The sequence below is a fragment of the Bombus impatiens genome, unplaced genomic scaffold (assembly GCF_000188095.3).
Source record: "Bombus impatiens unplaced genomic scaffold, BIMP_2.2 scf_0914, whole genome shotgun sequence".
In the NCBI taxonomy this organism is placed as follows: Eukaryota; Metazoa; Arthropoda; class Insecta; order Hymenoptera; family Apidae; genus Bombus; species Bombus impatiens.
The window spans coordinates 660,681-678,096 of record NT_177333.1 but is presented as its reverse complement, the minus strand read 5'-3'; the positions used below and the strand labels follow the sequence as shown (position 1 = coordinate 678,096).

Genomic DNA, 17,416 nt, shown 5'->3' with positions numbered 1-17,416 from the left:
AAATAAATAAATATATACAGCTCACTGGCAGTTAACGCTCGTACGGCACAAGTATTAAGGAGCAAATATAGAAAATACAGATAAAAGCTGTACACAGACCAAAATCGTAATCGTGGAATCGTGTCTTTATTACAGTGAAGCCACCAGGATGGGGACTTTTATTTGAAAACGCAAATCGTAAAGCATCGTTGACGAGGCTGGCGATAAAATGAAAGGGTGTGATATAGAAGATGGAACGAAGGGAATTACACTGTCGAGGAGGCAAGTGGATCCATGAAGGGATTACCAGGCAAATATTTATGTAGCTAGCCCCAACGGGGTGGTGGATCATCAAATTCCAATGACAAAACGGACATAGCCACCGATGGTGACAACAACCCCTACGAAGCATCGTGGGGTGTTATATCCACATATGTTACACCATTCGTGAGCTTTATGCGTGCCAGGGATCCCAAATTGCCGTCGCCCATAGGTGACAAGTAGAAACGGCGTGACTGTAAGTGAAACGCGATTAAATCCGATCGAAATCATCGTTCGTCCATGGGATTTAATCATTTCGCGAACGCTTCGATATGTTCTCGTTGCTCGGTTTCGGTGATCGTCCAAACGAACGATATTGGAGCTCTCGTTGGTACAATTTTGGTATACCGATGAAATTTTTGGTACACTGCATGATTTTTACAGATGAGAGTAGTTTGGAATTTTTTTGATAGTTTTTGTAAATGTTAATGAAGCAATCGTCGAGTAAGAGATTTGATTTAAAAATAGTCGTATTTCTTATATCTTCTAATTTTAGAGATTCGTAACTGGCTATGAGCAAAGATTTGTAATTAAAGTTAAACTTTTCCGATATTCTTTGTAAGTACTAACGAATGATAATATCACCAAGTAAATAGATTTGACTTAAAAATAGTCATGTTTCTTTCATCGTTCAAGTAAGTGTTAAGAAGCAAATATTTGTATTTAGTAATTGTTGAACATAATAGAATAATTGAAGAGCACCAACTTGAGCATTTTTTCTTAATCGAGCGGGGATTATTTTCTGGACAAGAAAAATCGAAAGGTGTCACGATATCGATTCGATGTTGATGGATGACGATTATTTTCTCGTGTCTGCAGGATGGAGCACCGTTCAGCCCACATCATTAGTTTCTGAAGGAGAGGATAAAAGAGTCATCTCGTAAAACCATCAATTTTATAGACAGGAACAGCTGAATGGGGCTCCCCATAAAAAAATCTAATTTATATTGGGAATGTAATATAAAACAATATACTTTACGACCAGTAATTCAAATGCGTAAAAAGCAAGGTAATTCAAGATGCAATCTTCTCTCTTTTTCTCTTTCAATAAATACAATTTAAATATTGCAGCTACATCTTGATTGCTATAAATCAATTTGCTATATCATTTTGCTTGATTGCTATAAATTTGATAATAATAAAAAAAAAAAACGGAACAGTTAACGATTCCACAAAGAATTTTCTAAAGGGTTCCTTTTCCAAAAATTGTTAAAGCTGACACGCGTCAGTTATTCCTAAGGAATTCACTGGAGACTGGGAAGCATTTTTCTGATAAACAGGCTACTACACCTTATGAATGCTTGATGATGGTGTTTCACGAGTCGTCTCATCCCCCTTGCATCTCAAGGGCGAATGATTGTCCTTGTCACTCCTTCGTCGTCGTCTCTTTTCGCTCCTTGAAGGCACCCCGCAACATTTTCTACCGCTTTCGTTTCCGCGCTACCTTCTCTATCTCCATCCTCCGGGATCTGCCAGAACCAATCGTCGTCGAGGACTGAAACGAGGTGTGGTAAATCGTTCTCCTCTCCCTTCGCTTTGCCAAGCTTAACCGAGAAAAGATAAATCACGATTATTGAAATTAAATTTAATATCCGCCGACATGCAATAGTATTGTTTCCTTTGTTAATTCTAATTATTTTTCATTGTTTAAACAGAACAACAAGTTATATGACAAGTCTTCTGTAGAAGAAGCATATCAAATGAAGGTAATTCACTAAATTTTCTGTGAGATGTTTCGTCAAAGTCAAACCGTCAGCCGACATACTTATATCGAGCACTTTCAAATTGTTATTAAACTGTGTATTGCTATTTTTCAAAATTTGAAATCGATCCGTTAGAAGCTTCCTTTTCTTCGAAGCAGTTAAGGATTGACGGAATTGACCGAATCAAGATTCAAGGTAATAAAATTTGAACGTTTTCATACTATAAACCAACTGTAAATTGATAATATATATGTATTTTTTAGATTGTTAATAAAGCAACCCTTCGTTAGATTGCCTGAACCAAGATATTTTACATTCAGCAAAAATCTCAACCAAACAAGGATTGGTCGACTCGATCGAGACATCTTACCTTACAATATCTTACAATAAACACACTGCAAGTTAATAACACATATCTTTCATATTCTTAATAGAACAATCCTTTGTTAGATAGTCTAAACCAAGAATCCAACTTTAATAGAAAAATAAATCGAATAAGGGTTGATTGAATTGGGACTAGAAGTGAATCTCGTTTCCATCGTAAACCTATACATCACACAATAATTATGAAGCACCAATTAACTGCTATTAAAGTCTACTCAAGATTCCACATAATTTCATCCAAAGCCAGGATAATGTTAAAGAAACGACTATGTTGAAAACGTTGATGTTCGACGAATGATATATTCTTGTATTATTTAGCAGTTTATCGAATGTAAACGTAAGCGTGGTAGTGTGGATGGTTCGGTAAAGTTGTTTCGTACAATCAAATATCTATCTGTTGTTTCCACCCCTGTAGAACTAGCATCCCGCCTCCTGCCACCGCCAATCGTCGGCGAGCAGAGAAACGAGGGGTGGCGAAGCGATCCCCTCTTTGCTCGTGGAAACCCTCCCGAGAAGTATTGACCCGGGATATCTCTCTCTCTGGCCCCGCAGATAAGCGAGAAAGGTCAGAGCCATCATGGCCCCCGGCGGCTCTTCCTTTTTACCTGACGCTCCTTTCAAGATTTTACGCCTTGGAAATCATTCTGCGAAAATAACCTGTCTTCGTCGACTATCCTTTTCGCTGCTGTCAGAGATTATTAATTATTGATTTACAAATTATCTTACAAATTTCTATGCTTAATACGTTTCAAATACTTATTTGGGAGTTGTACGATCTTTCATTCCAATTTTTCTGTATCTTCTTACGAATTTTTCACATCTAATGTTGACTCTTCTTGAGTCCGTTTCTCTTTTGAATGGATGTAATTCAGTTAGTTGGAATATCGTGAATCTTTCAACATATTCTCCGTTTCTGTAATAATTTCACCTACTTAGAATTTTTATATCCTCCATCTCTGTTATCGCTTAAAATATTCCGTATATTTTGCCGATTAGTCATTCGTTTATGACCTTTTCTCAACGTTGATTGACTACCATTATGCTTCAAAGTATTTAGAAAGCTTTTAAAAGTATACTTTTAGAATTATGTACATACTTTCTTTGTGTTTCTAAAGTTAGTCTAAATATTAAAGTCTTCCTCTTCTTGTAATTTTTTATGTATTTTAGTATCAATATTAACCTTTTGAGTGCTGATTATTCTCGGTGGAAGCAATCTGTACCTAGCGGTTGCGATCGTTAGGTACAGAATACTTGTTTTAATAAAAAGTAATATAATGATTCATATACGGCACTACTATAATATCCTTTTGCACTTCGAGCGCCCCGATAATCTACCAGGAACTCCTAATTATTTTTACATGGACTACTAGTTACTCCGGGATTATTTACAATCGTATTTATAATGCAGCCACAGTGGTGATAATGGAGTTGTTAGTTTCGCTTAGAATGTCGCCACAGCGGCTACAACGGAACTGTTAGATCCACCTACGATGTCGCCAAACGGAGTACAAAAGGATATTATTCGTACTATTCTGGCGGTGTAACAAGAATTACAACTCTCCGCGATGCATACAGAAGACAAACGGACTTTCATTTTTATGTTTATTGTCGTTGTTAAGAAATGCACACGCATCATCTCATACGATAAATGAAAGAATTTTCTATTATATCATGCTATATTTTATCATTTTAAAATGAAGATGTAAGATAAAGATTAGGTGGGTACAGTATATTCTGTGGATGGAGAAGCATAGTATTTAGAGCTTAGTAACCGATATAATGATCTGGGTTGTGCGAGCTAGTTAATTAGTAAGCATTTTGGCAATTAGGACCAGGGTTGCGCGATAGTTTCGTCCGCCGCGTATATAATTAAATTCAGAATCTGCATAAACGCAGTTTACATAAACCGTGTTTCCGCCTCAAACACTATAACAATATCTTATGCATCTCTTAACGCTTATTCCATTCCAAGAACTATCCACGCCGAAACTTTTTAATTCGTATGGAATATGCACGAACTAAAAGTAATTTCTCTCGAAAAGTATCACTTCTATTTCATTTTTATTTTTGTCCATTCGATGCTTAAATAGAATATTAAATTTCCAGCCATAAATTTGCAAATTGCAAATTTGAGATAACCTTGTTGCAAAAATATTACTTCAATTTGTTCGAACAGAAAATTAATATTTCGGTCAGAAATGTATAAATTACGAATATAATTTAACCATGTACCTTCTAAATTTTCTCCTATTGCTTACTTATTACCCTAATATATTTTTTTATTCTATTTCAACTTGTTACTTTTATATTTCAACTTCAAGAAAATAAATAGAAAGTTATGTTCGAAACTAGTAAATTAATCATTCTGACATTTACTTAAGTATTACCCTTAAGTATTACTCCCTAAACTTGTAAATTACAAATTTAACTTAATTATTTATCAAAGTTCCGTTGTTACTATTTTAAACGTACTATTTTAAAGTACAATATATAAATAATTTATATATACAAATAATACATGGAAAATTTTAGAGAATTTCGGACTATCTTAAGGTTCGAGTAAATAAATAAAGGACTATATTTCCCAGAATAAATTAATAATATCGACATTTGCTTTCATCTAACTTTCAAGATAATACAAGAAGAAGAAGAAGAAGAGGAGGAAGAAAGATGGTATATATGTATACATAGCGTATTTCATCAAAGTGTTAAAGTATTAAGATAGAGAGTGAGTGAGTCGGATGAAACGCGTGGCAAGTGTTTCGTATAATTTTCAAGGTGGAAGTACACGAAGCTGTTCCCTCATACATGACATCACTAGATCAGGGGTCGTAACAGCGCGGTGCCCAGCACCTTATTGCTACCTACCACCTTGCTACCCTCTCATTCCCCTCAACCCCCTTGAATCTCTCACTGCGCCATCGACCTTTCACCAACGATACCCCTGTGTACGTACTGTGTGCACACCTGTCTATTTACTTCTTCATGTAAACTTCCACTAACACAAGCGAGACGCTGCAGTAACGAGACTCAACCCCATCTTACCCCCTGGTGGTCGTGAACGTGCGAGGGAAAGGGAGATTGAGAAAGAAACGGAGGAAAAGGAAATACTATAGAGAAAGGAAATAACGATGGAAGCAAGACGAAATGTCACGTTTTTCTTTTTACATATTTTAGTCGTTAAAGGGCGAGTTGCGTTAATTGTTGCAACGTTTCTTTTACATTTTCTCTCGCAGATAATTTAGATATTGCAATTTAATAGATAACGATTTAGAGATTCTAGTTCATCCAAGTTTATACAATTATACAGAGATAATACAATGGATAGATGATTGAAATATAATTTAATTAAATTTTTTTAGTTTTACAAAGTTTCAAAAAATTCATCTGACTATCGTAAATTATTTTTCCTTTAAAATATTTTTGGATGCTTCGATTCGTGTAGTGAGCTTCTATAAAATATCTTTTAGTAACGTAATTGTCTTCTATTCTTACGTATTACGTATTGTATATTTGGTTGTTAAATGAGATAACCGCATCAAGTGAAACATAGCCTACGATTTTCTTTCGAATTTCGCTTAATTTGACGAGGAAAGCAATACGTCAAATTCATACACGTTAATATATTATGAGCAAACCGCGAGAATTTTGCAAATTAGTGCTTTTATCATCATAACCAAAGAAATGAAGCTTAAATATAGATTCGTTTCATCCACCAAATATTTATTTTGAATATTTTATATATTTTCGCACATTATGTAGATTCCGCACATATTTGCACCTTTAAATTTCTTATATAAGCGCGGTTCAATTATAACACTCGAATTGAAGAGACTTGAGTAATCTGAACGAGACTTAACACAGAAATGAATAGAACGATCAAATTTTTGATCCACCTTCTATTTCCAATATTTTTCAATTAATAACAAATTCTCGTACTTCGTCGAAATATTTTACGGCATTAACGTAGGAATGATTGTCTGCACGAGCCTCGTGACTTCCCGAAGCGCACAAAGAACTTTTCTATGCTACTAACAATAAGTCAGCTAGCGTTAATGAGCGAAATTAACACCTTTGCTGCGTTTAATATTTAAAATGGAAAGCAACGATTTAATTTGAAAACCAGTTTCTTCCACCGAACAAACACGTGTCGCTTGCCGATACTTTGTCGCTGATTCGAGAATTTCATCTTCGTTTCTCGTCCATTCTATTCTTCGTATAGATAGGTATTTCGCTCGCTTTGTTTGGAAAGGAGTGAAAACGAAAATGTAGAAATGAAACGTGTTTTCAGAAAGCTTATCTTACGTCTTACCTAACGTGTGTTTATGACTTGTATATGTTTAAAAATGTATATAAAGGCATTCATGCGCGTATGTAGATATACTACACGAAGACACGCAAGCTCCGTATATTCTTCGTCTACGAGCAAATGCTACCACCTAACTCCAGATTAGTGTCAGGACTGGCTGCTACCCTTTCCCTCCTTCCATCTGTCTGTTATCATTTTTCAAAGTATCCTGGAAATCTTTGTTAGCTTCAGGAAGATGACTTGGAAATTTAGGAAGTTCGTGATGTTTCATATTTACTGAATGTTTTAATTTGTTATTGAGAGAATCATGCATTTATTACCATATAACTTTAATTGATATTAGTTAGAGTGTTTGATACCTTGTAGTCTATAAAAATTGTTTTTATTGAAGGAAAAGAAGATTTTACTTGGTAACATTCTCTTGTTCTAATTTGAAACATGATAATTGATAATAATTGTTATCAGTAGAATAGTACATATAGAATTATAGAATGAGTTTGAAATTATATAAATAAATGTAATTATAAAAATAAAAATATAAAATTATAGATATATTATCTTAACTGATATTATGAAGAAATAGTAGAAAAGATTTTCATATGTTAGAAATTTTATCAAGAAGAGGAAAGTAAGAAGGTAAAGAACGAGCGAAAGAAATTAATTAACCTGGTGCATATTTTTAGTTCTTGGAGTATCCTGATGCGTCCCTGGAAGTGGCAAGGTGTTATCCTTCCGCAAGCCGGGTCGTGTTACATCCCTTAGGATGGTAAGGCCTTGCCGACTAATAAGTTTCATCCCCCGCGTAGTGAGCACCAATTATGAACTTGCTCCGGGCATAATTAAAAAATGTAATTTCACCGCCAGACCTCCTCGATCTTTCGCTTTAACGATCTGTTACCTATATTCCCAAAGCTGCGAGGGTAACTTAATCCACAGCCCAACTTTCTACTGCGGATTCCCGCGATCTTTATAGCTTTCCTTCCCTTCGTTCATTCTTATCTCTTTTTTCATTTCTTTCTCTTTTCCAATTGTATAAAAATATTCTAAGACTCGTAAGAGTCAAAAGAGCTTTAAGATCGAACAGAACTAGCCTAATTGTAGATTCTTCATCGTTTTCGATCTTATCTGTGGCTAATATGTTTTTAGTTTTATAGATTTTTTTGACCGATCTTGGTTTAATAGATTTAATAGGTTCCTTTTTAAAGTGTGGCGGATCGGTATGAACAGGACGCCGACAGGTCGAGGTATCATGGCGCCGCAACACCTCCCGGGCGATCCGCTGGTACCAACCGCCAACACTAGAGGGCTACGACGACAACGAGTCTGTCTGTCTCGCTAGCGATCGAATATAGGGTGTCGCGAAACAAATACCGCACCTAGCGAGAGACTCCCTCTACGTCTAAGGCATAGCCTTACTGACGAGTCCACCGGTAGTCCCACGACGAAACGCACAACTCTCTTTTCATCCGTCAAATTGGTGACCCCGACGTGATGCGGATGGACTTCGAAACAGAGGTGCGACCGTGATGGCGCCACCGAGACTTCAAAGCCGCGACCTACGACTGTGGAAAACTGGACTTCTATCGCTACGACGAACACGAAAACGACGACGACACGCCCACCGTAGCGCGAGTATTCATCGCCACATCGAAGTCTTCGCGTCACAAAAGATTCTAAAGTTTCATGAAATACAAAGAAATACAAAGTTTGAATTGTATAGCAATTTGTATAGTACTGTTATTATCTCCATTTTCAATTTTACTTTATCACATTTTTTGCTTAATCCAAGACAATAACTTATTAGTGTACTAATACGTTATTGATCGATATATTATCGATAGAATATCAATTAATTTAGCTGAAGACGTAAATATTTCCCATTGGAAAATGGTCACATGGTGGAGTATAGTTCCCAGAGCGATCGGATAACATTATCAGCGAGCTGAGGCATACGAGTGGAAAGGCAAACGCGCAATAAGCGACGAAGTACCATTAACGAGCCTATATGGCGATGTCATAGGTCCGGCTGACAGTAAACAGTCTGTCAATCTCCCTGTTGGTAGGTCGTAAAGCTTTCACAATTTCAGTAGCCAATCGTAACCTCTTCACCCGTTTTATACGTCGACAATTTGACGAGTATCTCAAGCCTCGAGATTCGCATTATCCCACTCGACCAGATGCAGCTCCCAGTTTTTTACTTCGATACGATTTATTTCCATAATCGTCGCGTGAACTGTGTGAAACCTCTCATCGTTTAGCCTCTCTTAAAATTCGGAAGACATCTCTTCTTTAATAATATCTCTACCGATTTTCTTTTGAAGTAATTCTATTCTATATCTATTGATTCCAAAATCTACTTTAAACCATGAGCCTCTTAGTTGAGATTTTTAGTGTGCGATTTATTTACATATTCGTCGTATGCGCTATGTAAAACCTCTCATTGCTTTGCCTCCCTTTAGATTCGAAAGACATTTCTTTTTTAGCTGTGTTTCCATTTATTTTCTTTCGACTAATTCTGTCAAACCCAACAAGACAGACAGAAAAGAATCGTTAACCTAATTCAGTCTTCGTCAACCTAATCGTGAACCTAATTCAATTAAAATTCGCATAGCCAGAACCTTTGGAAACGAAGATTTTATCAGCGAGTCGAATATCAGTTATACACTTGTGGCGGCACTCGACAACACAAATATCACCACTCGACACTAACACCGGACACGGTAGCGCAGTGGTTAGCGTCTTAGGTTACAAACGTTCGGAACCCGGGTTCAAATCCCGGCGCCTGTATCTCCGATTTTTCTTCCACGACATTCTAAATAAGAAGAAAATATAGCAGTTACCCCAGCAGCGACATCTACAGCCAGCAGCAGCTCCAATTATCACGGACAACACGTACACCTCACACTGGTGGAAAATCCAGGGAAAGTCTGCAGAAGCAAAGTGTTCGTTCGCGACCGTGCCGGTATAGAATTTAATGTCTCTAATTTCGCGCGATCATCCCCTAATTTAATCAAGGTACCGTTCACCGCTTGCCTTCCCAACCCACGGTCTTTGTACCGTCGTTATTTCTGGCTGTGGAATAAGCGGGGCGCAAAACCGATTTCGCTAACTCGGTTATAAACTCGGTATTATACCCGAGAATAAATTCCCCCTTTTCCAGTGCCTCCGCCCACGATCGCGCCTCTCCATAGCGCTGGTTATGATGGCTGCCATGAGGAGATATTCCGTTAGCCAGGGGGTTATAGTTGCCGAAATTCTGTGAAAGGAATCCCTGGTATCTGAAGCTTAATTCTAGCCAAGATATTTGGAAAATTCAGCATTGAAGAATTAAAAAATTTGAAACTTTAACAATTTTAGGATGGAGTGATCTTTGTAGTAAAGGTCGGGTGAATTTTTATATAATCCATGGATATTGTTAAATTATTAATTTTGCTATATTTTGAAGATTGTTTAGGAAGTTAACCGCAAATGACGTATTTGTATTTTGAATTGACGTATAATTGAGTAATTACAGTTGCGGATATAGTTACGGTAGATTTCGATTAAAAATTTGGAGGAAAGAAAATCTAGTAGGCCAAATTAGCCTGATACAGCCTTAATTAGATATATAAAATTTACGGCAAAAAATATGTGAATGAAATTACCAAGGTTCTAGTAGACCACACTGTGCATAAGTAACTATAATTTTAAAATGTGGGGAGTTAATACGTTGGGATATGGCTTTCCTATATATCTGGAGGGCAAACAGGTAGGGAATAAAATTTACTGATAAAAGGTATTAGGACCTACTTAACCCTTAGAGTGCTATGGACGCATATATGCGTCTGGCGAAAAATATCGGTGTGGACTAAGGGCACATATGCGTTTTCTGTAAGTGTCCGGCATGGACTAAGGACGCATATAATCGTTTGTCAATTTTTCCGAAATAGCACTATGGGGAACAATAGCGATGAGCCATATAATCAAAATAGAGGCAACGCAATCGAAAATACTTAGAACAATAGTAAACGCGCCATGGTATGTTAGAAACGAGGACATTCCGAAAGATCTGGGAATACCAACGGTCAAGGAGGAGATTAACAAAAGTGCAAGAAGGCACGGAGAAAGAATAGCAACACACCCAAACCGGCTGGCAGCGGAAACGGTCGACACATCAGGCATACAAAGAAGATTAAAAAGGAAACACCCAACAGATCTCACAAAGGACATAACCTAACAAACACGTATTATCTGAGATGATTAAAGAAATAAGTTAATCAAATTCGAAGATGGTATCCCACTGGGGGTAGCCATAGTTATATTACTATATCATTAAGCTATAATATTTTACCAAATGTCCTACTGGACAAATTGTAAAATGTAAATAAGTAAATTAAATAAAAAAAAAAAAAAGAAAAATTTTTCCGAATACCTACGCAGAAGTAATACTATTACGTTTGTGTGAGATAAATATAAATGCATTCCTTATATATAATGCACATATTTTATATCCAAAATCTACTGCTTCGAAACAAAAATTTAGTGAATTTCATTTAGTGTTGATAAGAGACATTTTACGAAAATATTTCCAACGTAGAAGCATGGTAGGAGGAGGAAAGAGAAAGTCTGAGGATTTACCATTTCGTTTAATTGATAGGCATTTTCCATCAAAATGTCCTAATTGTGCCGGTACAACACAATTATCAAGAAGAAAATGTGTTGTTTGTGTGAAAAATAAGAGAAGGAGCGACATGCGATGCGAATGCAGAAAATGCGATGTCGGATTATGTTTCGATAATTGTTTTGAAATTTTTCACACACAACTGAATTATTAACTTGTGTTGTATTTACTAAATTTAGTTTTCTAGTTTATTATTTTCTAGTTTATTACCCAAATTCTAGTTTATTGTAAATTTCAATGTTTATAATAAATAATTGTGGCGGTACTCGACAACACTACCACTCGATACTAACTTCTACCGCAGCTTCTTCTTCTAGCGCAGTGGTTAGCGCCTTAGGTTACAAACGTTTCAGGCCCCGGGTTCGAGTCTCGGCGAGTCCGATTTTTCTTCTACGCATCAAAAACTGAAGAAAATCAGCAGTACCCCAGCAACGACGACATCGACAGCGCCAGTAGCTCTGCAATTATCACGGATAATATTTGTACCTCATAATTAATACTAAAAAATAACGCTCTTGAATCATTTAATCTCGTGCAAAAGAATTACTATAACTTATTACGATTTGCGCTTTGAATAGTCAATCAACAGACTTTTCAGTCTAGGCCACATTATTCAGCACTCTAAGGTAAGAATACACCTGCTACGGAGTTAGTTACTTTTCGCTTAAAGGTTCGAGAGGACTGTTGACTATAAATTATGTCAAAGCTCCTATGATGTTTATAAAAAGTTTGTGAGTGTATACTGGAAATTGTTTAGAAAATTAATTACAAACATACTTGAGAATGGTGTTATGAATACCGACAAACGGATTTACATCTAAAAGTTAGTACTTCGCAGAATCGAAGAAACGTAATAACATTTCAAAAGTGTATTTCAGAAAAAATTCCAGAGAAACCTTACAAGCTATCTGGTAACGAGGTTAAAAAATGTTGATAGATTTAACAGAGCAAATGAAAGACATTGATGTAATGCAATTAGTGGACTTGACAATTATATGATGTAGAAAATAGACGAAGATGTTTTTCTCATAAGAAGAAATTAAACGCAGTTCGTGTCCCGAAAGCGAGATTTCGTGTAAGCTTAGAAGATCGTTTCCTTCATGATGGACATCGCGGATGCACTTTGATGCATCTGCCTGCCACGATAAGTGAGACAGAGATTGCTTACACCACGACAGCAACTTGACTAGCGCATCGAAGGCTTAGATGAGAACAAATTTTTTTTCGAGTTGACACACTCGAAGAAAAAAAAGGGAAGAGCAGGAAGTAGGGAAGCAGGATATTCGGTCCTTAAGAAGAGGAACACCTTGATCTAGAAGTGCTTTCTGATTAAGTGGCTTAAGTGCTTTGCCTAATTTTGTTCTAATTTTGTCTCTTCTCTCTTCCTGTATCATCTCACCAAATTGCTCTCATTCGGTTTATTGAAAAATCTCTGATTATAATAAAAAATACAAGTGTAATTCCATGATTATAGAACTTAAATTTGCAGTTTGGATAATCTTTGATAAGAAGATATCTCATGTTGCTTGCAGAAAAAGGGGATGTATAGTTATATTACTTACTATACCAAAGTGGTGTAGCTTTTTTCTTGATTTGTTGTAAAAGAAACGTTTTAATTTGTAAAATATTATGTTATTTACTTATTAGCATGTTTTACCAATAAAAGTATAATTTAAAAGCAAAATTCAATAGTCTTGTTAATTATTTTTCAGAAAATTATTCGATAATTTTGCAATTAAATAATGTATTATTCAATATATTATTAGCATACCATTACAAGGTATTATTTAAAACATCATTCGTTAAAGTTTTAGGATATTAGTCTTAACATCAAGAAAATCTAATGATAACAAACATGTGCTACCTTTTTTCTCCAATTAGATTAATTCATTTAGTTGGTCCAAAAGATTGCTAGAAAAATCAATGTATAAAGGGGTTCAGGTATAGCGTGAAGTGAAAAACGGACATCCGGATTCTCGACTTCGGTAAACAGAGGTTCGAACGTCTACTACTTGCTACCGGGTGTTCTCCAATTTCAGGCTCTTGTGGCGTCTTCCAATTAGCGCCGATGCACTAAATACGTTCAACCTTCGCGTGGACGTAACATATGTATATGTATGAATATGTGGTAGTAAACGAATACGTCACAGATGAGATCTCGTAAGCGTGCGGCTGAAAAACGCAGAACGAGTGGTTCCTTTCATCTTGCCGCTTACTCTCTGCCACCTTCCCCAATATTCCCTCAGGAATAAGTATATCTTGCGTTCGTGAGAGGCTGCTCGCTTTTTTTGTACCTTTCTAACAACTTTTTCTTCCAGATTTACTAAATTTAAAACTTTTACAATGCACTTTTGCTTTATGACGGTACGAATCTTTGATGGGAGGATTTTTGATATTGAGAAATGTCAAGTATATTATTATGAAAATAGATTATGAAAGTGTGAATAATGTTATTATTAAGTCGTTGTAATCGTTAATTGTATACTAGAAGCATTAGTGAAGTCAAAGATTTATGATTTCTGTAGAATCAAGTTATCAGAATATATCGCAAAAACCATGTTTCTTAGAGAATTTGAACGTCTTTCCAAATATACATAAAAAAGTAGAATTTCTTGAACTAGATAAAGGTATTATAGAAAGCATGATATTTTGCATATTTTGTATATCTCTTCGTATATTTTTGTGAAATTTTACGCTTTCGAATTTCTTATACATGCGTAAAAATAAGCGGTATACTTATTAAGTAAAATAGTCAAATCTATTATTCTCAGTTGCAATATCATCCGGCAGTTCTCTCTTAATGTTTCTTCAAGATGTCACATAATTATTATTAATGATTTTAATCGTGTGTTAAATCATACCAGCTCCTTTCATACGAAAATAGATCTATTTGGGCAAATCTTAGTCTCCTTAAAACACTCGTATATGAAACATATACGTTAATTAATTTTTATATCTATATTTTGAAAGTTTTGTATGTTAAAGATATAGATATAAAAAAAGATATATATAGATATATTTTTATATATTTTATATAAATAAATATATATATATATATACGTTACTTGCGATCTTCACCTTGTTATCTTATATACCAGAGAGTTTATTTTATTTCCCGACTAAATAAATAAATAAATTACAGTGGAAAATTGTACAGCATACAGCTTGTACTCAGTATAGGGTATAGCGTATCAGTGTAGAGTTGATAAAGTTAACAAATTTGTAATTTCGAAAAGAATCGCGTAATTGGATATATCATGGTGTTTTTCTACAGTACCACATATAAAACAGAAGTTTTCGTTTCATTTCACCCTTTCTTCTAGCTTTTTTCCCAACGATTGACTCGAGAGTTTCGAGTAGTCGTGAACCGTGAGAGACAGGCACAAAAGATGAAACGAGAATACGAAGAACCCACGACTCCTTTCAAGTATATCCATATGCGAGTATTTCCTTCGATTTTTTCCTTTTATCGACACGATAGTCCGATAAGTGTCTACCCAAAGGTTAAAATGGCCCCTTCCTTTTTTAAATTCTCGAACCAAAGCCAGTAAAGTGTCTTCTTGTGCTGTGAGAAACAATTATATTAGAATATTTCATCAAAAAACAGCAGCATTTGCGTCAAATTTCTAACATTTCGATTTCTCTTTGTATTTAGAGCAGTTTAAGCAGGAATGGATATCAGGACCAAGTACATAATATGTCCATACGAATAATCCAAACTAGCAATAAATAACCTCTAGACAGGACAATTGAGGGAATCGAAGAAACGATAGTTTATTTAGATACTCTGCGTTCAAGAAAAAGAAGAATTTTATCGTTTACGAATGATGAAGAAATTATATTTAACTAATTTCGAATACAACAACAATAGGAATTTACAACTGGAAATGACAAAGAAATATTTTGAAATTACACAATTCATAATGTTTGTTACAAACAAGGATTCTTTGGGATATTAGGACCGCCATGATAACCTAATTGGCCAGTTTACAACATGGATTTATCTGCACAACACAACATTGGTTAAGGTTTGGTGTCTTTGGAACTGGATGTTGTAAAATATGCAATTAGCAACCTATAGAAACATTTTGTTCATACTGAATAAAGCGACTTTTTCAAGAAACATCAAATAGCGATAAAAAAGATTGATCGTTGTTGCTTCAATGGAGACGAGGCTGGAGAAAAGATAGTATGCACTTTTTAATTCGCGAGACGAAATATTTTGTAAACCCAAACGTGTACCCAACTAAAACGTGAAACGTTTTAATCAACGTTTGATTAAAACTTGTGTGCGTTATTCTTGAAACGAATAAAAAAGGGAAAAAATACGCGGACATTGGGAAAAGGACGGAACAATTTGAACAGAATGAAAAAAGGCCGATAACATTCACAGGGAACAGTTTTCGAATTAGCCAGAGAACGACGCTTGATATACAGATATCGAGTGAAGCGTTGCACAGTGCATCAGTTGTTCCAGATTATTGGCGGGGTACGCGGTGTAGAGTTGAATTAAGCCAATTATCGGCGAATATCCAGAAATTAGTGTATCACGTAGCAGGGAAATGTTTATTGGACCAACAAAATGCGGCTTTATGAGCGTGCTAATAGCTTTGTAACTGTCGAATACGCGGAATACATCGGATTCGGGTCAGCTGTTTCCATGGTAAACGCTCGAATTAACAAGCTTCACGCATTTGGCCAAAAATTTCTTTCCGCGTATCTAATGGCTTATCTGTGTATTTACGCGATTACGTAACTCTTCTACGATAAATGTGTATAAGTAATATTCACCTTTAATAAGTTATTAATTAACTGAATGATAAATATACCTCCGCTTGGAAGTACTAGAAAAAGTATTATTAGACTTGGAATTAAAGAACAGTGCAACTAAGTTTATTCATTAAACAAGATACATTATAGTCTCAGAAGATAAAAAATTGTGAGCAAAATAGAAACAACTTACTAGAAATCTTCATGTATTCAAATATGACAGTGCAATTTATCGTATTTATGTTTTTCTGTAGTCTTCATTTGTTTCTCATGAATAACAAGATACGTATCTGTTACTAGTAATTGACAAAAAGGAAGGAATTTTTTCTTAGAACCTAAAAGGATATTCGATTCTAAGATCTAAACATTTCTAATTGCCTTTCATTCTATTTAAATTTCATTTGTTTCGTGCGTTGTTTGAGTCAGGCAAACCTTTGATATCATATATACAATATTTGTTTATGTATGTGTATTGTCACGGCGCGTGCGCAGCGCGTAGACTAAAACTACCAATAGCGCGAGTGAGCGTTCCAATTTGAAATTTAAATAAATTTTAACAATTTGTATAGAAACCAAATTCGAGGCTCACAAGCCCCACGGAATAACCCGTCACATGACGACCCCTCCACGGTAGACCTAAATATAAATAAGCGTAGCGACGTAGAAAAAAGAGAAATAATTCCTTAGTTCAGAGTAGTTAATTCCTCAGTTTTGTGTGATTAGTTCCTCAGTTCTTGGTGATTAATTCCTTGGTTCTTGGCGATCAGTTCCCCATTTCTTGGCAAGTAATTACTTTGTTCATAGCGATTAATTCTCAATTCCTTTAGCTCTTAATTTCTCAGTTCCTTTGCCTTTTAATTCTTTAGTTCCTTAGTTTTTTTTCAGCTCTTAGTTCGTTTAGCTCTTAGTTTTTTGCTCTCAGTTTTTAAGTTCTTTAGTCCTTTAGTTCTTTAGCTTTTAGTTCTTTGTTTCATTAGTTCCCAGTTCTTGTTAGTCTTGTTAATCGACGTGTTTGTACTTGTCAATTTGTAAATTATTGAAAATCTATCAAATTAAAATCTTGTAATTAATAAGAGTGAAAACGTATTGCGAACGATTGTAACTTCGAGTATTCGAAATTTCAACGACAATTCTGTCAATATCCAATTAGAATACGAATAAACATTTTTTTGTGAAGAATATTTGTCTAATAATATAATAGGATTAAGCGAACATTTATTTTCACCAACTTTAATCCTCTCCCGTGACAGTACTCCGCGCGTAGCAGGTTAGCCGAAACGTAGAGTTTAA

The 17,416-nt window shown here is 35.4% G+C and overlaps 1 protein-coding gene across 1 annotated transcript in view; it reads right to left on the bottom strand.

Moving 5' to 3' along the window:
• Positions 1-918: 918 nt before the first annotated feature.
• LOC117152263 overlaps positions 919-17,416 on the bottom strand; it is a 55,640-nt gene continuing 39,142 nt past the window's right edge. The window contains exon 2 of the mRNA XM_033323329.1: positions 919-1,844. Within this exon, the coding sequence (XP_033179220.1) occupies positions 1,644-1,844 (201 nt within the window). The 3' untranslated portion in view covers positions 919-1,643. The remainder of the gene's footprint in view (positions 1,845-17,416) is intronic.